A 23,800-nucleotide genomic window follows, 5' to 3' on the forward strand; every position below is an offset into this window, starting at 1 on the left:
CTGCAACTCAGACTAAGCTGAGCACAACCAAGCCCCCACCCAAACAGAACACAACCCCAGCCAATCAGAGCACAGCCAAGCCCCTAACCAATCAGAACACACCTCCACCCAATCAGAACACAGCCAAGTTCCCACCCAATCAGCTCACACCTCCACTAGCAGTTAAAAGGAAGAGACAGCTGCGATCCCACATTGCTCCTGGAAGCACGAAGCCGAGAACACCAGCCTGAAGATGACGAATGAGACTTCGTCGAAACGTCGCCAAGACACTTCCAATTTTACGTGGGAGAAGACCCGAATAACCAAAGACCTACATACAAACACCCGCGAAAACCTGAGAAAACATATATATATATATATATATATATATATATATGTGTGTGTGTGTGTGTGTGTGTGTGTGTGTGTGTGTGTGTGTGTGTGTGTGTGTATGTATATATATAAGTTATATAACTTATATTAACTGTTCTTCATTTTTGTACAATTCTTCAGACTGGTCCTGTCTCGTTTTGAGTTTGAGGAGTTATCATCTGGAGAGAACTCACTGGAGGTTGGTGAGGACGAAGAAGAAGTCTGGTTATTCTGGCGAGACAGCAGCAAAGAGGTCCGCAGTAAGAGTATCAGAGAGCTGGCACAAGATGCCAAAGAAGGACAGAAGGAAGACCGAGATGTCCTAAGCTACTACAGGTTAACATGACAAGTAATCCTTGGCTTTGGCAGCATAACCTGAAATGTGTACACTAGAGCTGTTTGTAATTTTATTAAATGGCCTATTCTTACGACTTGAACACTAATATTTATAATTAATTTTAAATGGTAGCTATCAAAACATTTTCAATTTGGAATTATTTGGATATAATACTAAAGGTGCTTTTTTAAGAGCCACTGGACTTTCTGATTTTTTTTTAAAGACGTTTCGCTTCTTATCCAAGAAGCTTCTTCAGCTCTGAGCTGAAGAAGGTCCAGTTGCCACTTGAAAAAGCACTTTTGGGACAACCATGACCTGGATGACTGTGAATCTCCATAGATATTTGGATATAGGAATGAACTTGGTCTGATAACAATTTCATAGAGCTCTGACAACAGATTCATAGATTCATTCTGCTTCATGCAGTGACCATGTACTGAGTGTGGTTTCATACAACTGCTTCTGAATTACAAATAGTCAAAAGGATTAAGAAAATCAGCTGTCACTGTGAAAATCCTTTATTTTCTAGAATATAGATCTATTATTTTGTTCTTTATAGGCTGTTTTTTTAGAGGTAAATAGCATTAGTCAATCTGATATATTTTTAAAAAATATTTGGCTATGTGATAGTGTTATTCAAAACATTCTGTAAGTAGTTCGGATTCTCAAGGCTGTATTTGTATAATGTAATAATTTAGTGAGAACTTGCCATCATTTTAGCCTCATTTGAATGCTTCACTTTTAAATTTGATGATTTCCATGTCCTGTAAGCATGGAATGTCTACCATTTTGGAACTGGATGTTGGACACTAACAATATATATATTGTACATGATCCAGTTTACACATATACACAATGTCAGCTGTTCCAGTTTCCAATTTCATGGTAGAATTCCAAGTTTAATTAAATAGGGAATGAGGTCTTGAAGCATGAATATGTGTTAACTAAATTTACAGTGTAATTTATCCTCTATTTTTAAAATCTGATTAATTTATACATAAAATGTATTTCCCACTCTTCTCATCAGAATATGTATTTTATCATGTGTTAAGTGTACCTTCTCTGTAGCAGTGCCTGTCCTCTAGAATGAGGTTTCATTCCCCCCCAAGATCCAGATGTCCCCCACTCTGCTATAATTGTACCCCAAACCTTTGGCAATGGAGAGTGAGACCTCTTGCTTCATTACAACTAATCTGTTCTGCTTGGCATTTTTTATCTTTCATTAATTTGATTATAATTTCTTTAATGTGAACTGTCACGGTGATGATGACGATTTTTCAGTCTCTCCGGTAAAATGATGCTTTCCTAATTTTTCTTCTGCTTTACAAGGTACCAGCTGAATCTTTTTGCTCGGATGTGCCTTGATCGCCAGTACTTAGCTATAAATGAAATATCTGGGCAGTTGGATGTAGACCTTATTCTTCGCTGCATGTCGGATGAGAATTTGCCTTATGACTTGAGAGCTTCATTTTGTCGACTGATGTTGCACATGCATGTTGACCGAGATCCGCAAGAACAAGTGACGCCAGTGAAATATGCTCGACTATGGTCAGAGATACCATCTGAAATAGCAATTGATGAGTGAGTATTTGTGACCAAATAATTCTCTAAATCAGGGATATCAAACTCAATTTCATTGTGGGCCACATCAGGGTTGTGTTTGATCTCGGGGGGTGGGGGTGCCCAGGGTGGGAATGGCCAGTTCAACATCACTTGTGTCAGGGGCCTGAGCGCTCTGCCAATGAAAACAGGCTCCTGAACTCCGTTTCTGGCTGCGATGGCCTCCTGCAACCCTCTGCCAGCCAAAACGGAGCTCAGAAGGGCCGCATCCGGCCTCCAGAGCTCCGTTTTCACTGGCAGAGATACTGCGAGCCGGTCCTTTGATGTTTCCAGGGCGGCCCCGCGAGCCAGATCTAAGCACCCTGCAGACCAAATCCGGCTCGTGGGCCTTGAGTTCAACACCCCTGCTCTAAATGAAGCATGGTGACTTTAAATCCTTGAGAGTCCTCTTACTCTTAAAGAATTCTCTTGTAGGAGAATTGTTGTGTTAGCCTGTTACAAAAAAAAAAAAAAAAAAACCACCCCAAATCAGAAAGAGTCTAATACCATCTTTTCCAGCTCCCAAATTTTGATGCCTTCTAATAAAATTGGTTAGTTGAAAAAAGTGCCTACTATATTCCTTCTGGTAAGAATTTCCAGTATCACTGGATATTCCAGAATATTTCCAGTACAAAATATTCTGTAAATGTTTTGGACTCCAAGGCTGTGTTTGCATAATGTAATGAACACAAAAAACCTACATTTTTTTGTGAGAACCTACAATTGTACAAATTATAAAATTATGGTTGAGCCCAAAATTTATGTTGCTAGGTAAGACATTTGCTAAGTGAGTTTTGCCCCATTTTACAACCTCTCTTGCCATAGCTGTTAAGTGAATCATTGCAGGTGTTAGCAACACAGTTGTTAAGTGAATCTATCTTCCCCATTGACTTTGCTTGTCAGAAGGTTGCAAAAGGGGATCACATGACCCCGGGACACTGCAACCATCATAAATATGAATCAGGTGCTTAGCATCTGAATTTTGATCACATGACCATGGGAATGCTGCAATGGTCGTAAGTGTGAAAAATGGTTATAAGTAACTTTTTTCAATGCCTTGTAACTTTGAATGGTCAATAAATGAACTGTTGTAAGTCGAGGACTACCTATATTTTCATAAAGTGTTTAGTGTTAATCTAAATCAAGTAATAAATTTCTTGTAGATAATTTTTTTCAAAGAGAAAAAGGAGGCAGGACGCTTTAAAAATTGACACTTTTTGTTTTCTTGTTTTTGGATTGTTGTTTAGCTATGACAGCAGTGGAACTTCCAAAGACGAAATCAAGGAGAGGTTTGCACAAACTATGGAGTTTGTGGAGGAATATTTAAGAGATGTTGTTTGCCAAAGATTCCCATTTTCTGATAAAGAAAAAAATAAACTCACCTTCGAGGTAAATGTTTTATGCATCAAACTGAGCTGCAAGACCAAATGTTGGTCATGCTAACTATAAGTGATTCAATGGTCAGATCATGCACACATATTTATATATTTTCTCAAGTCTGCCAGTTGATTTATTCATAAATAAGTTTCATAGCACCTGCCCAGCATACAAACAAACAAACAAACAAAAATTAAAAACCCAGATTCCAAAATTAGTTAAAAGGATAAGGGACAAGAGAAGAGAAAGATTTCTCTAGTAAATCCTGCACCAGCTGAAAAGATAGTATCAATAGTTAAAGGCAGCTTCAAATATTTTCCAGCAACTTATTCTATTTGCTTAGTTTTATACCTTTCCAACCAGTAGGTTGCCTTGAATAGGAAGTTTGCTAGCAAATTACAGCAATAACTATGCAATAAAAACAGCAGTAAAATACAGTAGGGCACACATCTCAGTATGCTAATAGCAGTATCTTAAAATACCTGAGAGAACAAGGAGGTTTTCATGTGGCACTGAAAAACCATAATGGCTGAATGGCCTCTCCGGAAAGAATTTTCGGCAAATATGTGAAGCTGCCGCAGAAATGACAATCTTTTTTTGCTCCCATCTGCCTCATGTAAAAGACCTAGAAAATTTGTCATCTGCTATAACTGCTGGAGATTCCAGCAAAATCATCAATAGAAGTTTTTATTCACTAGAAAGTGTTTTTGTCATTAAAAATCCCTAACATATAATCAACATGAAAAAAATAATAATAATTAAATGGCTGACAGATGTAATGATATGTTAAAACGAAATTGTTCTTTTGCTATTCTTTGTGTTGTATTCTATTTATTATGTAAATAGTAACAGAAAATAAACAACCCTCTCGACGTCAGAGAACCTAAATTATCTGGAATATAAAAATCAGCTCTGAAAAATGAAAAATATAAAATCTGAAAAAAAAATATAGCCACTGATTAATCAGTACTATAGCACTAGTATGTATTTTAGAATAAGGATATTTAGAAACTTACCATTTTGCATACAAATATTATTTCTACATTTATTTATTTGTCAGATTTAAGAACTGCCCATCTCCCTCACAGAGAGATTCTGGGTGGTGTGTAATAAAATATTAAAAGCATAAAAATAGCATATAAAATTTCAACGAGGCAAGGAATGTTAAAAATTAACAGGAGCAGGCAGGAGAGAACTTTCAGGGCTGACTTTCGTATCTTAGACAATTTTATGAATTTCAAAAAGAATATTGAGCTTGTAAAAGAAAAAATCCAGTTCTTTCTTTTATCTTTCCTTCTTTTAAAAACAGGTTGTGAATTTAGCCCGAAATCTGATATATTTTGGTTTCTATAATTTTTGTGATCTTCTAAGACTAACAAAAATTCTCCTGGCTATTCTGGACTGTGTTCATGTGGCAACTATTTTCCCTATTACAAAGGCTACAAAAGGGGAAGAAAGTAAAGGTAAGAATGGCAAGGAAAAGTGGAGGAGATGTTGAGAGACATTTCACCCATCTGTTGTGGCCTGTTGGCTACCAGCAGAGATAGCTTCAGACACAGATAAGGAAGAGGTTGAGGGAGAACCTGGGCCAGTTTCAGAGCCTTTGGAAGGCTCTTATAAGGAAACAGCAGCAGAGGCAGAGCCGGGGCCTTCTGTCCTCCCCCAGGTGGAGAGGCAGCTGTTTTCAGGACCTGAGCTGAGTGAGGGGGAGGAACAGATGGGGCCCATCCCAGATGTGTGTATGCATAGAGAGGAAAAGAGAGGAGAGCAAAGGAAAGCAGTAAGCCGGCTCTCAGGGAGAGGCAGACGCAGATATAACCAGCCCCTCCCTGGCTGGGAAATAAATAGGAGGGGTTTGGGAGTGGCCTGTTGTCACAGACAGCCATTCATTTCTAGTATATAGCAAGCAATTAGAACAGGCCATTTTCACTCTCTCCAGGTTCCAAGAAAGCCTCTGGAGCCTGGGGAGGGTGAAAAATGGGCCTACTGGGCCCTCTAGTAACCTTTTTGCCATTGTGTGCCAAAAGCGGGGGGAGCGGCAGGGGGTGTGCACGCATGCGTGGGGGGCGGGAAGGCATTGAATTATGGGTGTGGGCACATGGACACGCGACCACCCTGCGCTCCCGCCACTTTTGGCACACAACAGCAAAAAGGTTAGCCATCACTGGACTAGTGTTTAAGGTACTAGGCTAGAAAGCAGGAGACTATGAGTTCTAGTCCCACTTTAGATATGAAAGCTGGCTGGGTGATTTTAAGCCAGTCAATTCCTCTTAGCCCACCTCACCTCACCTCACCACACAGGGTACTGTTGTTGTTGTTGTTGTGAGGAAAATAGGAGGAGAAGGATTATTAGGTATGTTTACCACCTTGAGTTATTTATAAAAATAATAAATGTGGCGTATAAATAAATAAATGCAAATTTAAAATATTTGTCGGGGGTATTTATCTGTTTCTGAAGGGAGCAATGTGATGAGATCGATCCATGGTGTTGGAGAGCTCATGACCCAAGTGGTACTCAGAGGTGGTGGGTTCTTGCCTATGACGCCCTTGGCTGCTGTCCCGGAAGGCAACGTGAAACAAGTTGAACCTGAGAAAGAGGACATCCTGGTAATGGATACCAAACTGAAAATAATTGAAATCCTCCAGGTAAACTTCACATGACACGGCATGGACATTTTTGTTGATGTCAATTTATTCTTATATGGTTTGATTTTTATTCCACAGAAATTTATTCTAATTTATTCAGTTAGAATTGAAAGTAATCAAATGGTTTTTTCTCAACTATATTAACCATAAGGTAATTGTTGATTGCAATTTTTTGCAGTAAATCATTGAATAAGTAGAAGGAAAATATTATTGAAAAGATGAGGAGCAGAGCAATTTAATAGAATTGGAAGCAGGAACTGGCGCTGAGGATTTTCATGCCTGCTATAAAGCTGTAAACCTCCCAGAATCACCTTATAGCGGAGATGGTGGCTTAAAAATGATTGAATGATAAAGCTTGGAGTATTCTTGACTATGGAGAAATGTCTATACAGAAGTGATTGGACATACAGATTTATTTTCTGATATCTCTAGCTAGAAAGCGTCTTCATTTGTTAAAAAGATTTGTACCTCTTTTTTTTTGTTTCTTACAAATATTGATCATCTGTAAATTTGGAATCATTTATATCCAACACTGATGATAATGTAAGAATTTATTTATTTACTACTTTTATTACATTTATATGTCATCCATCTCACTGTTGAAGTGATTCTGGGTGGCTTAAATGCATCCAGTCGAAATTGTACTTATATGTATGGTCAAAATATGTTTAATAGAATATAGTGCTATTCAACAGTTTTAGACAATGCAATTCTTTTTTTTTTACAATACTGTACAATGAACATTTTAAGACTGATTACCAATAGAACTGTTTTTCCAGACTTTACCTAGAATAAACAGTGTTTATTTCAATTCTAATGCTAATATAAATCTGATGTAAGCTTCAGTCAGGCGTGAAGAATTAGGACACTAGTTAGGTTGTAGCATAGAAGATTTATTCAAGCCTATGTACAAGAATCTCATCAACTAAAGTTCAACATTAAAGTGGTGCCAGATATGGCTCAACAAAATTCAGGAGGCATTGGACTTTGAGCCCTTGTGGGAATGCAACAACTCTAAGCTGATGGTGAATTTAACTCTGCCCCCTAGCAATGTCAACTCTGCTCCTACTACTCATTCTCAACCTTAAAAAAGAAGGCAGCATTCAGATTTACAGTTTTTTTGATTATCTTTAGAGGTCTCAGAACTGCATGAAGCTTTGCTTCTGCTGTTCCCCCTCAAATCACTTGATTCAAATTAAATTTCTTCATATTTCAGTTGACTTTAAGTATAGAAAATAACCCCAGTTACTTAATATAGTTCAAAAATTTATTTGTTGTTTCTGTTTATATCATGCATTTCTGGCTAAGGTTCACGGATACTTTAAATGTGTCAAACCTAAGATCCATCAAATGTTTAAGGTCATTTGTCTCTTGGAATACAACCTGGATAAAATTGTATTATTAATATTGTTTTCATTTTTGTTCAAATATTGGAACCACCAGTTCATTTTGAATGTGAGATTGGATTACCGAATCTCATGCCTTCTGTGTATATTTAAACGAGAATTTGATGAAAGCAACGCACAGACATCTGATTCACCTTCAGGGGGCAATAATCAAGAAATGCCACATGTAGCAGGTCAGTAATTTGAATATTGTGTATTACAGAGTACGAGCAAACATTTTTCAGTTTGGCAGCTGCTGTTTTCTCTATTGCTGATGATGGATCCCTTCCAATGAGATCCCCTTACTCATTAAAAGAGGCAGTACAGAAAGTATTGTCCCATTATTTTTAAGATTTATGAGATGGTTTTAAGACTATTGGTGGTGCATTTTGTGTCACAAAAGCTTTAATAGAGCCATTTTCATATTGATGTTTTGCATTAACATTTGAAATACATTTTGGCAGTTTCAACTTTTTTCCCATGACTTTTTTTTATGACAGGCAGGAATATTTTTATTTTGTCTTGCACAAGATTAGCACATTCTTTTCCAATCTAACATGCTAAAAATGTTCTGTAATATTGATTTTAGTCAATATAAATAGGTTATACTATTTATTGTAGGTTATTTGTTATGGCAATTAGTAACTAGAGCAGCTCAGAATAAAATAAAGCAACATTCCACTTTCTAAGCAAAGTAGAAGTTACAGCAATTTGCTAACATATTGTATGTTGCAAAAGATGTAAGCGTGGGTTAAATTAAGATTTCTTGTATCTTTGTACTGGCATTGAGAGTTGCAGTCCCATACTTCTGGAAGAAGCCAGATTAGGGAAGGTGTCTCAATGTTGTAACCAGTATATTTTGACTTATACACTTGAATGAAAGGTGAGATCTTTGAGTTACTGATACATCTACTGTTTGTATATTCTGTATATATTCATAAACCTAGTATCTTTTCACATATGAATTCATGAATGAATGGTATTAGGGAAAAAAAGCACAGATGGGTAATGTACAAATTACTTATTCATCTTCTGCTGAACTGGGAAAATGACAAGAGTATGTTTTAAAATACTCTTTTAAAAAATAGAACATCATCTGCTACCACCTCCCTGTCTTAGTATAAACTGTTCAATTAAGCAATATCTGTGCAAACTGTTTACATTCCCTCATTGGCTTAATTTATATAATGCTTTTTCAGTTTTGAAGCAGAGAAAACTGCCTTGCTTGTTAGGTGTAGTTCTTACAATTCAGTTATTTTATTCCAGAGAAAGGGGGGGAAAAGTGGTGGCTTGATTTGAATTATTGTTTTATTGTTCTGAACTCAGCATAGACCATATTATTTGTTTTCCTTTACAGGTGCTCTTGACTTTGAAAATATTGAAGAACAAGCAGAAGGGATATTTGGAGGCAGGAAAGTAAACTATGGCAATTTGTATTCTTTTGTTCTCAACTATATATAAAATAGATTCTGGAAACCTGATGTTCATAGTTTTAGAGGATAAATTCTGGGGGTTCACAGTACATTACTGGTGTGTCCATGGGTATCTCTTTTGGTGCCCTCTAGGACACTTTTGTGATTGAGCATACCATCTTGGCAACCGTTTCCCAAGAATGGAATATAAATAAGTTATCAAAAGTACAGATGTATCTACCTGGCCAAAACGTTTGTGAACATTTAAATTGCTTGTGCCAACTATTTGAGAACCCACTTAGTTACATACAAGCCTCCAGCATTACCTTCCTTTGAAAACACAATTGAAAGTTACAAACACGAGTTTTAGAAGTATGTACAGTAAATATTGAAGCATAAACAGCAGACAAACCAGCTAGAAACATAATTAATCATTTTATAATTACTTTGTTAAAACATATTCTAGAAGTATGCATGTGTAGGTATATATGTACAGGTAGTCCTTGACTTACAACAGTTCATTTAGTGACCGTTCAAAGTTATAATGACACTTAAAATGTGATTTATGATTGTTTTTCACAGTTATGATCTTTGCAGCATTTCCATGATCATGTGATCAAAATTCAGTTATGTTTCAATTGTTTTATTGCTTTTAATGGGCTTTTTTTGTTTGGTTGTCTTTATATTGCTTTTTTTTCTTTTTAATTTTGTCAGCCCCCCAGAGTTACAGAATCGAGTATAGGTGGATATAAACATTTAACAAACAAACAAATAAGATTGGCCATGCAGTATAATGCTTAGATCTTTCCTTTAGTTGTTTCTGTTTACCCACATTTAAATGAGGCCAGTTGTAGGGTTTAGTCTGTTTTCTTCAGTTCTCTTATCTTGTTCTTTTGTTTGCTAGAAGAATACACATAGGGAGTTTTTATACCTAAGTAGTGGAGGTTATATATGCTTCAGCAATAAAAAAAAAAAAATAAAGCAAGCAGACTGAACAAGAGGATGCTGTAGTTTAGGAGCATCTTTTATTGTATGCTGCAATGTTGGGTGATATTCTACACTACAGAATGCAATGATGAGTGGGGACAAAATACCTTTATTATGATAAAATATGAATGTTGAATATTCCAACATTATGAAGACAAGCTGGATAGAGCTCACCTGAAAAGTTTTGCAGTCAAACTGAGAGAAAGAAGTTACTAATTTTCAAGGACAAAATGCAGATGCTTGGAGTTGAGAGAAGTATGAAGGGAGAAAGTTGCTAATGAAGAAGCTGTCATCCATTTTCCACTTGTGATTAAATACCTGACTTTATATCCAGTTTTAATTTATAGTGCTCTTTTTCTCCAGATGAAGTAGAGTCAGGGAAACTGGGTTGTCCTTAAGCTTACTTAAAAAGTAAGAGTTCTTACTTTCGTTTTAATGTTGCTATATTTTGTGTTTTCAGTGAAGAGAATACACCACTAGATTTGGATGATCATGGCGGCAGAACTTTCCTGAGAGTTTTGCTCCATTTAACAATGCATGACTATCCTCCACTAGTATCTGGGGCGCTTCAGCTACTCTTCAGACACTTTAGTCAGAGGCAAGAAGTTCTCCAGGCTTTTAAACAGGTAAATGCAGTTGTGTGATGTTCTCTGTTTGCTTTGAAATATGTAGAGCAGGTGCATATTGCAACTAACCAATTTCAATTCATGTAAGGTTCAACTGCTTGTTACCAGCCAAGATGTTGACAATTACAAGCAGATAAAGCAAGATTTGGATCAGCTGAGGTCCATTGTTGAAAAATCAGAACTCTGGGTATATAAAGGTCAGGGGCCTGATGAAGCTGCAGATGTAACAACAGGAGAAAATGAACATAAGAAAAAGGAGGTAAGAAGAAGAACTTTTATCAATGCTGCTTAAGAGCTGCAATGCGCCCTCCTGACTTGGAATATTAGTCACAACCTAATTTTGATAACTATAAAAATACCCTGTTTTCCCCCAAAAAAGACATCCCCTGATAATAAGCTCAATCGGGCTTTTGAGCGCATGGCAATAAGGCCAAGCACTTATTTCAGGGTTCAAAAAAATATAAGACAAGGTCTTATTTTCAGGGAAACACGGTATTAAGAATCAGTATAATATAGTCAGTATTGTATGTTTGAGAGCCCTAGTTTCTGTATAATCTAGATGTAGTTGAATGGATCTTCTTGTACTGTATAATGTCATTTTTCCAAAAATCAAATAAATAGATAAAATATGTTTTTACTATTATTTTAATGAAATAAGCATTCTCCTTCTTGCTGCATAAAATGTATTGACAGATTAATGTTAATTTTTCAAAGGCTTGAAACAAATTATCTTTCAAATACTGAGCCAAACTATTTCTGTCCTCCAGTCCCATCAAGTTTGATTACTAAGCCCATGTTTTAGCCAGAGGTCCCCCAGTTCTCCTCTTGTTTTGCAAATGTTCTTGTGAACATTTTTTTATTCCAACCAGTAACTCGAATTCTGGGAATAACCTCCTGCTCTCTTTTCTTTTCTTGGATTCTCATTGCTGAAACAACTGTATAACTACATAATGGTAGAAAAGGAAGGGAACCTACATTCACTTGTATTATATAGGAGTGGCATTTTTATAATCTTGGATTTAAATCTGAGGCATAACTATTCAGAGATGTAATGCTTGACTTGTGCTATATTTTGAAAATATACACACATACATAATAATTATATGATCTGGAAAGTCTAGAATTGATTATTCTGTACTATTATTTTTTTGTGTATTACATTCAATCTTATCCCATTTAATATCTTCCCATTCTCCTCTTCCTAAGAACTAGTTTTATGATCCTAACCATATATAGTAAATCCAGAGTTCTTCCCAGTTTGCTAGAGTCTAAATCTGATGAATATGATTAAGATTCATACTTGTGTCTTAATCTTATTTCCCTTCCCGACATGCTATTAACAACCTAATGATTATTAAACCAAAATGTGCAACATGAAACAATCCTAAAATGAGGTCTACCTACAGTAATATTGTACTTCCAGCATTCAGAACTTGAAATAGATTCTTATTATTCATCACCCTGGGATGTCTGATGATACAAATATAGTATTTTGTAGATTTAACCACATCTTAAAATCACACCATACTGATTAAATATCTTTTAAAATTCATCCCACTGATATTCCAACCAATAGAAGAGAAGGCGTGTAGCTCAGGGTTGAACTGTGGAGTCCTTGTTGCCCTCTGTGCTTCGTTCTTTGCTCGCCCATATTTCATAACCGAGCGCCACTCATATTCTAAACCTTCACTCCAATATATAGTGTAGAATAGTTATAATAGTTCTTTTTTAAGTTGTACATAACATTTAACTAGTTTTAAGAACCTCTAAAACCTTTCCCAATAATATTAATAGTCTAGGAGTTTTACTTATGTACTTATGTGTTAGGCCTAATGCGTAAGCTCAAAAGTTCTTTTCTCCGATTACACTGTCATTTGGCAAAGTTAAGTGACCAAAGCACATCTTAATGCTGAGAACTGTAGCTGAACAACTCTTGGAAAGACCAAATCCACACAAACACACACACACACACCCCTACCTCGCAGCTTCTTGACCAAGTGCTAAAATGGTCTAACTTAGACATACCATGAAGTAAGGCTGAGAAATTATGCCATTTATTTTTTTATTAAAATCTACAGCTCATAAATACAAAGTTCTTTTAATTTTTTAGTTTAAAAATTTTTAGTTTAAAAAAATAAAGTATTTTGGCACAAATATGAGCAGTCAACTTTCCAATAATATGTAAATGTAAATGTAAAGAGTAAAAAAACTAGAAAAACTTCACGTTATAGAGTTAATAGAGTACTGGTGTTTCTTTGTTACTATTTTTTTACTCTAAAATTGGAATGTCTCCTGTCATATTAACATTCTTGCCTCCTTTAAATCCATATGCAAATTAATTCAGAAAATTCATCCTTGGTTATGTGACGTAAACTGAAAGAAAAATGTTTAGTGGCATGGTGAGAAAATATCGGCTTAGATGTATATGTGTACAATGTCAGCATGTCTCAATCTTTTGTCTGTAATAATAGCATTAAACACGCAGTACTAAAACTTAAGTGGTAATTGAAAAATTGCTATAATATTACTGTAAGGTTGGTAGAAAGGAAAGAATATTGTGCTATATGCCTTCAATAACTATTATTAGATAATCATAGGATAGGAATCCATCTTACATGAAGAAAAGAATCTTCACACAAATTTAAGATTTTGTTAAAACTTCCATCCGCCTTTTCTCAATGCCTCAGTTTAGGCAAAACCTGCTGCAATAGTAAACATTGGAGAGTTCTGGTAAGAAAAAAAATGCTCAAAGTGTATATTCATGAACTCCAGGATTTTAAAAAGCAATTTAATGTATTGATCTTGTTTGTCCCCTAGGAAGGTCGCAGCAAATCGTCTAAACCGGAAAGCACTAGTAGCTATAATTATAGGGTAGTAAAAGAGGTAAGATTCTTACATTTCCAAATATGCATTTCTTCTGTTCTCTTTTCTTTTTTATGTATATGCTGAAGAATTTTAAATGTGTAACAGGGTAATTCTGTTTTTGTTTGAATGTAAAATATTCTTTGATTTAGGAAAGATAAAAAGGCAGTTGCTGGAATACATGGAGCTCTGTGGTTAAAGTGTTTGGGTTCCTAAGGAATGGCTAAATATTCAGTAACAGGGATAAATATTTGTTAACAATCTTAAAGATCATAACTCGGTATAACTAGATTTTAACAAGCTCAAGTTGTGATAAATTAGGCAAAATAAAGTGTTGATAATATGTGTGATATGTATATCTTAATTTGCATTTCAATTGGGGAAATAGCTTTAAATTAATCCCAATATGTACTCCCATGTTTGCTTGGAGCTGCTGTGACAGGATAGAAATGCAGACTTGCTATATAATTTCTACCTATAAAATACATGTAGGTATATGGTCTCTCTTGCCTCTCTCTTCCCTGTCCTCATTTCAAACAGAAAAAAACTGGATTGACAAATTAAGCATTTTTGTCAATCATTCTGCTTCTCCAATTTATGAAAAGTAGACTGAATACATTTCACTAGAGAGAAGTTCCTTGAGGAAGGGCTCCAATATATGTCCAAAAGCTTGGAAGACAAAAACACTGGTCCTAGTGACCGACCCAGATTGGATCCTGTAGACCTGATATTGTTTAGAGCAATGTCAGATACATTGTTAGCTCCTGGAAATATTGATTTATCCACATGAAAATTCGGTGATTTGGATGAATTGTTTGCTGCATGTTTGTTAGTGAAATATGAAGAGGCAGAAGCTTGTTTTCCTTGAATATAAAAACTAAAATGAGGGTCCAACATTGCTCTTTAGTTGTGGTAGCCACAATCCTGACAAAATTTGCTGCCTCATTTAAACAGTTCATTTTCTTGTTTTGCTCTTAAAACCAAACTCTTTGTTTTGTATCATTCTTTGTTCTGTTGAAGAAAGAGGTTTCTTCTGCCTTGTCTGGGGAGAAAAATCAGTTTCTAAAGGAATATTTATTTGCAGATTTTGCTTCGCCTTAGCAAGCTATGTGTCCAGGAGAGTATCTTGGTCAGGAAAAGCAGGAAACAGCAGCAGAGATTGCTCCGAAACATGGGGGCTCATGCAGTGGTACTGGAACTCTTACAAATCCCCTATGAGAAAGTGAGGTTTGCATGCATCTTTTACTTTAACTTTGTTGACAAAGTATTTTCATACTTTTAATTCCATCTAAAGACCACCTCTTATCAAAGAGGTGGTCTTTGCATCAAAGAAACGGCTGGTGTTAAGTCTCTATATCTTTGGAAATAGTTTATTCATTTAATGCTTAGCAATAGCACTTAGACTGATATATTGTTTCAAAGTGTTTTACAGCCCTCTCTAAGAGGTTTACAGAGCCAGTATATTGCCCCCTCTGGGTCCTTGTTTTACTGACCTCAGAAGGATGGAAGGCTGAGTCATCCTTGAGCTGGTCAGGATCAAACTCCTGGCTGTAGGCAGAATCAGCCTGCAATACTGCATTCTAGCTACTGTGCCACCATGGCTCTGTTGCTTATTGAAGCAACATTGGACAGAATTATTTTATTTATTATTTATTAGTTCATCAAATATGTACAAGATAGCAGGTATGGATATGAACATGGGCATGAATGAAGGAAATGACTATAAATAAATGGGGACAGTATGACAGGGACGATAGGCACGCTGGTGCGCTTATGCAAGCCCCCTCTTAGGAATGGGGTGAGATCCACGGTAGACAGTTTAAGGTTGAGGCTGTGAGGGTTTGAGGATGTAAAAATATCTGCCAAAGCTTTCTCTATTACAAGGATGAATTTTAAAAAACCCAGAATAATTTGGTTTTTATTAAGAAGGAGATATAAATTTCCATGAAGTGTTAAAAGCAATACTTGGTCCTTCAGTTATGCATAGAAATTAATATTGTAATCTGTGTAGCTGATTTTCTTCCAAATTTATAACAGGTAAATGTATATAGTCTTGGAGCATTCAATACAAGAAAGCATCACAAAGGATGAATGGCAAGAAGACATACAGAACAGTTGGGTGCTGTGACTTTAAAACTAGTGAAAATGGGGGTGATCCAGTTCCCCTTCATTGGGCCAGTTGCTTTCTCTCAGTCCAACCCACTTCACAAGATTAGAGTTATAGAGAATACAAGAGGAGGGAGCATTAGGTATTTATGATGCCTTGAGTTGACCAAAAATCCAACTCATGTAAGGGAGTAAGGAATTTCTTAGTCAAGATGTTTGAACGTTCTAAAAATTGTGTGCATACGGTATGTATGTTGATTGCTATGGTATGTTGATGGTATGAGGATCTTCAAAAGAGAAATCTTGGCTACAATAGTTTTAAAAGCTGCATCTATTCTTCCTATTAATAAAATGATCCGTGCTAATGTTTTCTGAGCACAGACTGTTCTGTAATTGGCTATGAAATATTTAGAAACCTTGTAAGTGACTGGTGATGCTAACATGTTACATCACTTTGCAACTTAATCCTTTAAACCTCACAGAACCTTACCCTGTTTTCTTTAATTTACTTAATATAATTATTATGTACAGGCTTGGATTCTATTTGCCTAATCCCAATATCAAGCTATTAGATTAGGTCATCCTGAAGCTATTGTATTCTTAATCCTTTGGGAGATTTATTTTTTGTGTGTTATAATCGTAGGCTGAAGATATACGCATGCAGGAGATCATGAAACTGGCCCATGAATTTCTACAGAACTTCTGTGCTGGGAATCAACAAAATCAGGCTTTGCTACACAAGCATATAAATCTGTTTCTCAACCCTGGGGTAAGAAATAATTTAATTAAAATCTATTCCATAAACCTGTTTTATACTTGTCCTGGGTTGTTGAGTTTTGAATTGCACTGAGAGTTTTCTGATTACAAATCCAATATTGAAATCCCCATGTCTGCGTCATGCCAAAGCCTGTATGCCTTAGAAATACAAAAACAGGCAAAAAAATCCTAAGACTCTCTTCAAGCTGTTCTTTCTTGGCACACAGAGTCACCCACAATTTTGCCGAGTTACATATCTTCTATTGCAGCATATTCAGTAGTTCGGGGTGCTGCAGTAAAATTATGTGATGAAAAATAAAGCAGAAGGAATGTGATGCGGTTCAAGGTACCTATGAAACCTGTGGTTTGTGTTTTTCCATGAATGGTACAGCACACCAATCAGGAATAGCTCATTTTCTGATCTTTTCTTTTTTTCCCCCAAATGGGTCACTGGCAGACTCTGTAGAACAGGGGTGTCGGACTCAAAGCCCATGGCCAGATCCGGCCTGCAGAGTGCTTAGCTCTGGCCCGTGGAGACGCTCTGGAAACAGCGAAGGACCGGCCCGTGGTACCTCCACCAGGAAAAATAGGAGCCCTCTGCAGCCCTCTGCCAGCAAAAACGGAGCTTGAAGGGACCACTGACTAGGGCTCTGGATAGCCTGCGCTACCTTTAAGGGGTCCTCCATGTGGTCTGAGAGGGACGGCCGTCCCCCTGGTCTCGCCTTCCTCCACTGGAGACAATGGATCCCCCCATTGTCTTGCTTGGTGTAGAGTTGTAATCTGCAGTTTGTAAGAAAATAATCCCAAGAAGCTGAAAGATATGGATGAAACTGTCTCATTAAATTAAAGGATGCCAGGATATTTGGAATACAAGATTCCTGAATTTCTAAATCCAATATGCAGTACCTCTTGTTGAATGGTTCATATTGTTATCTTCTGTTGTTTTGCTCTTTAATAGATTCTAGAAGCCGTGACAATGCAGCATATCTTCATGAATAATTTCCAGCTTTGCAGTGAAATTAATGAGCGAGTGGTTCAACACTTTGTGCACTGCATCGAAACACATGGAAGGAATGTCCAGTACATTAAATTCCTCCAGACAATTGTTAAGGCTGAAGGGAAGTTCATTAAAAAATGTCAAGATATGGTCATGGCTGAGGTGAGAAAGATGCATCCATACTGCATATTTATAGATTTAAGATCGATCTTAAGAAGCTCCAAACTATGAGAAACTAGCTGGTTATTAGATATCAATGCTCAGGAGTTGGTATTAAAAGCTATGCTGGTAGTCCACAAGGTACAATAATAATCAGGACTGAAACTAAACAATGTAATCATAAAGCACTATGTCACGCAACTGCATCCTCTAATGACAGCAGTCCCCACTTGCTGTTGTTATCCAAATCCCAGGGATCATTAGGCAAGGATTACCCTGATGCAAGCCATTCCCAGACCCAAGCCTTGGTAAAGGAAGGCAAGGAGAGATAAGGGACTGCCTCCTCTTTAATTCCCACCACCTGCTTATCACCCCACTCCCATCCCTGCCCTTTTGGCCAACCTGCACAGCCGCTCTTTGGCCAGGTGTCACTGCCCCCTTGTGGTCTTCCTTGTGCATCCTTAATGTCACAATTTTTATCAACTGTTATCACAGTTATTTGATCTAATATTTTAAAGGGTTGGCAAATTAAAAAAATGTACAATACGTTAATTTTGTAAATCTGTTTTGTTTGTGAAGAAACACAGCTATAAAAAACAAGGATCAGCTAAAGTAGATTATTCTCTAAGGAAAAAAATTAAAAATATGGTATTTAAAGAAATATCTTTCTAACAACAGCTATGTCACTTTCTTATAAGACTGCAAGTCAGTATCTTATTTTAGATGTAATCTCACATTTTTCAGTGGGATTTACATTCTAGTAAATATGTTTGCCAGAAGACATTAGTATGTCTCTTCTGTTTTTTTTGCTAATAGAAGTACATCGACTTGCTTTGTGAATTAACTCAAAAGAGTATATGCATTAATTAGTTAGAATTGAAGCCACCATACCAGTTTTCTGTAACAAGATAAAGCGCTATTTCTCAGTCCTGGTATCCCATATTTGAACACCTTCCCCAGACTACCCTTATTCATAATATAAATTTAACAAAGATGTCAAAATATTGCTGAAAATGTGCAGACTGTCAAATAAATATTGTAGAAGACATAATAGTGATTGCAGCTTGCTGATTTGCTAGGAGCCTGTTGAACATTATATTAATTGTTCTTCATGTAGGATGGAATTATGACTCTTTTCTCTTGGTAGTTGGTCAATGCAGGGGAAGATGTCCTTGTGTTCTACAATGACAGAGCCTCATTCCAGACATTGGTGCAAATGATGAGATCAGAACGGGACAGAATGGATGAAAATAGTGCTCTCATGTATCATATCCACTTAGTAGAATTGCTGGCTGTTTGCACCGAGGGCAAAAATGTCTACACTGAAATCAAGTGCAACTCTCTTCTCCCTTTGGACGACATTGTTAGAGTTGTAACCCATGAGGATTGCATACCTGAGGTAACATGCTGTTTTGCTCGCTCCCGCTTGTTAGGCTTAGGTGAACGGCCGGGGATTATGTTTTAATCAGGATGAGGAACTTGATGGAAGCTTTTATACTTTCTTTAATTTGTGGCAATGAAATCTTCATTGCCCTCTCCCCCGCTTTCCCCCAAGGACAAGTATCATCCCTCCTTAGGTCAAGGATTCAAATAGGGACAGATTACGGTTTTCATTACAGTTTAAACAAGAGCAGACAATATCAAAGGCTGTTATTAGAAATTAATTCCCTTTTAGTAACTTTTTTTTCTAGTACAACACCGATAAGATGTTTGCCATTTTTACAGATAGCTAAACTAATGTTATGTATGTATGTATGTATTTATGACATTTTCTTCAGTTTGACCTTTGTTTCTTAGAAGGAATGTGTCTATAAGCATTTCCTTGGTAACTATCACACTTTTTAGCCTGATTCACTTCAATCGAGTGAGAAACTCTGTCCCACCTACAAAATGTTGTATTTTTGTATTTTATCGTTTACAGAAATAATTCTGAGCCCAACAAACTCCTTAGAAAATAAACATGATTGGTGGTAATCTTCTGATTTTTATAAATAAAACTTTATTTTTATAACAATTTTGTACCTATATAATCCATGTTCAATTAAATTCTTTTGATTCTGTCGTCATTAAGACTATCATGAATTGTATAATGCTCCAGGTAACTCTCTAAGATTGTAAAAAGAGGCTAGCATGTATGTAGGTTGTACATAAAATGTTATTGTTGTAGCAGGACTAATATTTCTCCTTGATATTTAAGAAGAGGGAATAGCTGTCACCTACCTAATATACCATGGTTTTTATAAGGAATTTTGGATGTTATCTGTTTTAGACTGAAATACTGTACGATTGGCATTCAAATCCTGTTTGAAATTGCTGCAAAAATACTTTTGTTTCTGCTTTCAGTAATAAATTTCTGCTGTCTCCCAGCTGCCTCACATTTCCTTTTGTGAAAAAAAAATTTTTCAAGCATTGTGAAGGCTAACTGCCATATCTTTTCAATCAAGGTCTAAAATGATACGTTGAACTGGTTTGTGGTTTGCAACAACTAAACTAAGATTGATAATGACTAACAGATTAACTAAGCGGGAGAATATTTTATAGAGATAAAAAAAAAGAATGTGGCAAGGAAGAGTTTTATCTCTGAGATTGGAGTTATTTTTTTTTCATCATTGTCCAGATTTACCTGACAGTTTTAATCTATTTTTAGAAGGGTATATAAATTATTTGCTTTATTATCTGCAGGTGAAAATAGCCTATATTAATTTTCTAAACCACTGCTATGTCGACACAGAAGTTGAAATGAAAGAGATTTATACGAGTAATCATATGTGGAAGCTCTTTGAAAACTTTCTTGTGGATATCTGTAGGGTAAGTGTTTGTTACTGGAAATATTAAAGCATAAATCATGCAAGTTTAAAAGAGCCTCGGTGGTGCAGCGGACTAAAGTGCTGCTAAGTGCTAGCACTTACCAGCCAGCTGCCTGCAATTAGTGCAAGTTCGAATCTCACCAGGCTCAAGGTTGACTCAGCCTTCCATCCTTTTGAGGTAGGTAAATTGAGGATCCGGATTGTGGGGGCAATAAGCCAACTTTGTATAGAACAACACCGCTTGGGGGGGGGGGCGAAAGCCCTAATAAGCAGGTATATACAAAAAAGTATGCAGGCTATTGCTATAATGCATTGTAAGCTGCCCTGAGTCTATGGAGAAGGGCGGCATATAAATTGGACTAATAAATAAATAAATAAGTTTCATCTGAATGCTACTTATAAAATGTCTATTTGGAAAGAGCCGGAAAAGTTATATCCATTGTTTCAGGTTCATTATCACTTATATCTTTTATGTACACTGAGAGCTTATGCACTGAAGAAAAATTCCTTGTGTGTCCTATCACACTTGAGCAATAAAGAATTCTATTCTATTCTATTCTATGTGAAACATTCTCTGTTATATGGCAATTAGATTTTACAATAGTAATTAATAGCATTCCCTCATGTAATTATAGTGATACTGTCTGTTTAGATTTCTATGTGGGTTTCATATTTTGGAGATTTGCAGCCCTCTAATCCTTCTGTAATTGCCCCAAGCTTCTAGTTTCTAGTTAACTTTTCATGCTGTTGGTTTTCTGTTCTAAGGTAAGCATAGGCATTCTTCTGTGTTGAGAAATTATATTAGAAGCCTTTTTTAATGTTTTTACTGTAATGCCTGTTTTTAGATACTGCTACCTTTGTTCATGTTGGGGAGAAAAGTGATACAAAACAGAACAGAACAAAATAATAGAGTCGGAAGGGACCTTGGAAGTCTTCTAGTCCTACTCCCTACTCAAGCAGGAGACCCTATACCATTTCAAACAAGTGGCTGTCCAATTTCTTTTTAAGCAACTCTATTTTGGTGCACCTACTACTTCTGAAGGCAAACATAACAAGCCCTTTACTTTATCCTTTTTCTTAAAAAGGAGGGGTTACCGGTTTACCAGTTCTCCGAACTACTCAAAATTTCTGCTACCGGTTCTCCAGAACTGGTCAGAACCTGCTGAATACCACCTCTGGTATGTGCGTACTTAGGGGAAGTATAGCAATTGAATGCTTTGTTTGAAGGAAACGGTCATCCGGTCATCCTTGTCATCCGTTTCCTTCAAACAAGGCATTCCATTGCTATACTTCCCCTAAGTACGCACATACCAGAGATGGTATTCAGCAGGTTCTGACCAGTTCTGGAGAACCGGTAGCAGAAATTTTGAGTAGTTCGGAGAACCGGGAAATACCACCTCTGACTGGCGCCGCCCCCATCTATTCTCAGCCTCCTGAGTCCCAGCTGATCGGGAGGAAATGGGGATTTTTGCAGTAACCTTCCCCTGGAGTTGGGAAGGAATGGAGATTTTACAGTATCCTTCCCCTGCCACACCCACCAAGCCACACCCACAGAACCAGTAGTAAAAAAATTTGAATCCCACCACTGGCACATACCCTTTTATTTTTCTTTCCAAAAGTTACTTTTGAGGATACTGAGCAGACCCAATCCTCACTGCATGCTAGTGCTATTGGAGTGTGTGCGTGTTAGGGCAATGAAGTGATGTTTGGTTGACAATTGTCAGATTTTTTTCCCCCTACAATCCTAGTGACTACACTTTATTCATTGATAAGTGTGATTTGTAAGTTGGGTTTCTATCCAGCGAACAGTAAGGACATGGATAAAATCAAGTTTTCTTCTTGGAAAAAGTGAATTATGAAATGTTTCCTATTATTTTCATTTTGAATGATACATCAAATACTTGGGGAAAGTGTTGATATGTTGCTACTAGCACACCTCTACTTAAAATTATTTGCTATATAAATTCTGCTATATGGTACATAAGAAACTTAATACTGGTAGTAGATTTTTCCAACATAGGTGCAAAACTTTTTTTTTCCTTTCTCCAAAAGGCCCTGAAGTTTCAAAAACAAAGGAGTATTTGTATTTTCTAACTTTCAGTCTAACAGTTGGTGTGTTTTTTTCCCTATTCTCCACTAAGCCTCAAAAACCGAAGTGGACATTGTAGCAACATTATTGGTGTTTATAAAAAGTTTTAAATGCACATCTAGGAAGTTCCCAATTTATGAGCACAATTAAAACCAGAATTTCCATTGCTAACATGAAAAGACTTATGTCCAATTTTCCAACCTTTTTTTGGGGTGGGGGGCAGGCAGGGTTGTTAAACAAATCACTACAGTTATATATATATATATATATATATATATATATGGTTGTTAAGTGAATCTGGTTTCCCCTATTGACTTTGCTTGTTGGAAGTTGGTTAGAAAAGTGACAGATGGTTGATCACATCACATCACATCACACACACACACACACACACACACACACACACACACACACACACCCTTCAAGATGCTGCAACCATTGTAAATACATGCTGGTTTCCAAGCCGCCAAATTTTGATCATATGACTTCAGGGATGCTATGACAGTCATAGGTGCAAGGATTGACCATAAGGCACATTTTTCAGTGCTGTTGTAACTACAAATGGTCATTAAATCAATGATTGTAAATTGAGGACTAAGCATTTTCCAGAACGCTGCTACTACACTCCAGCATTGGGAAAATCCTCTTATCTGACAGCAACTGAGAGAACTTTTTTTACTTATCTACCCACTCTGTGCTCTCTCCACGCCCCCTTTTGCACCCGAATCCCCAGTCTTTCTCTCAGTTGCTGACACACTGGGAGGATTTTCTCTGTGCTCTGAGTGTTGCGTTAGGCCTTTGGTTATTTTTGATTAGCCCCCTTTTTCTTTTTCCTTTTTTTCGGTTCAGTTTAGATTTCTATCTTCTTTTTGGTGAGTCCATCAGCTGCTCGTCGGTTTCGTGCCCAGGGAGCTGGGTCGTACCGGCTTTTGCGCTTCAGCGCCTGCTGCTGCCGGCTTCTGTCCCTGCGGGGCGGATCCGGTAAAGCTTTACTATTGCCAGAGAGGTCGGGGCTAAGGAATAGCTCCCCGACTCTCGTGTGGAACAGCGAGCCGGAACAGAGGTGATTTCAGGAGCGGCTACCGGCTCGCTGCGTTTGGAGGCGTGACTCATCCAGCGACCATCCCGTCAGGCTTCTGCGGGCGGCGCTGTGTCTGGCGGTGTTGATTTTCGGCCTCGAAGCTCCGGCCGTAAGTTTTAACTGGGGGGGGGATGGCGTGGCTGTCGGGGCTCGCTACCCTCCCGACGCGCCAAAACCGCTCCGATCTCCAGCCCTGGTTGGCGTCCGCGTCTGAGCGGCGCCA

General features: G+C 37.2%; 1 protein-coding gene across 1 annotated transcript in view; it reads left to right on the plus strand.

Annotated features, from left to right (window-relative positions):
• The window catches only part of ITPR1 (inositol 1,4,5-trisphosphate receptor type 1), a 282,837-nt gene that overhangs the window by 146,990 nt on the left and 112,047 nt on the right, over positions 1 to 23,800 (plus strand). The window contains exons 19-33 of the mRNA XM_070933575.1: positions 493 to 687; positions 2,018 to 2,269; positions 3,535 to 3,676; positions 4,974 to 5,157; positions 6,123 to 6,310; positions 7,754 to 7,889; positions 9,053 to 9,104; positions 10,552 to 10,720; positions 10,809 to 10,979; positions 13,538 to 13,603; positions 14,667 to 14,804; positions 16,332 to 16,457; positions 17,403 to 17,603; positions 18,748 to 18,999; positions 20,283 to 20,408. Of these exons, the coding sequence (XP_070789676.1) occupies positions 493 to 687; positions 2,018 to 2,269; positions 3,535 to 3,676; positions 4,974 to 5,157; positions 6,123 to 6,310; positions 7,754 to 7,889; positions 9,053 to 9,104; positions 10,552 to 10,720; positions 10,809 to 10,979; positions 13,538 to 13,603; positions 14,667 to 14,804; positions 16,332 to 16,457; positions 17,403 to 17,603; positions 18,748 to 18,999; positions 20,283 to 20,408 (2,398 nt within the window). The remainder of the gene's footprint in view (positions 1 to 492; positions 688 to 2,017; positions 2,270 to 3,534; positions 3,677 to 4,973; positions 5,158 to 6,122; positions 6,311 to 7,753; positions 7,890 to 9,052; positions 9,105 to 10,551; positions 10,721 to 10,808; positions 10,980 to 13,537; positions 13,604 to 14,666; positions 14,805 to 16,331; positions 16,458 to 17,402; positions 17,604 to 18,747; positions 19,000 to 20,282; positions 20,409 to 23,800) is intronic.

Source organism: Pituophis catenifer, unplaced genomic scaffold (assembly GCF_029215685.1).
Source record: "Pituophis catenifer annectens isolate HBS135680 unplaced genomic scaffold, rPitCat1.0.hap2 SCAF_2, whole genome shotgun sequence".
NCBI classification, from domain to species: domain Eukaryota; kingdom Metazoa; phylum Chordata; class Lepidosauria; order Squamata; family Colubridae; genus Pituophis; species Pituophis catenifer.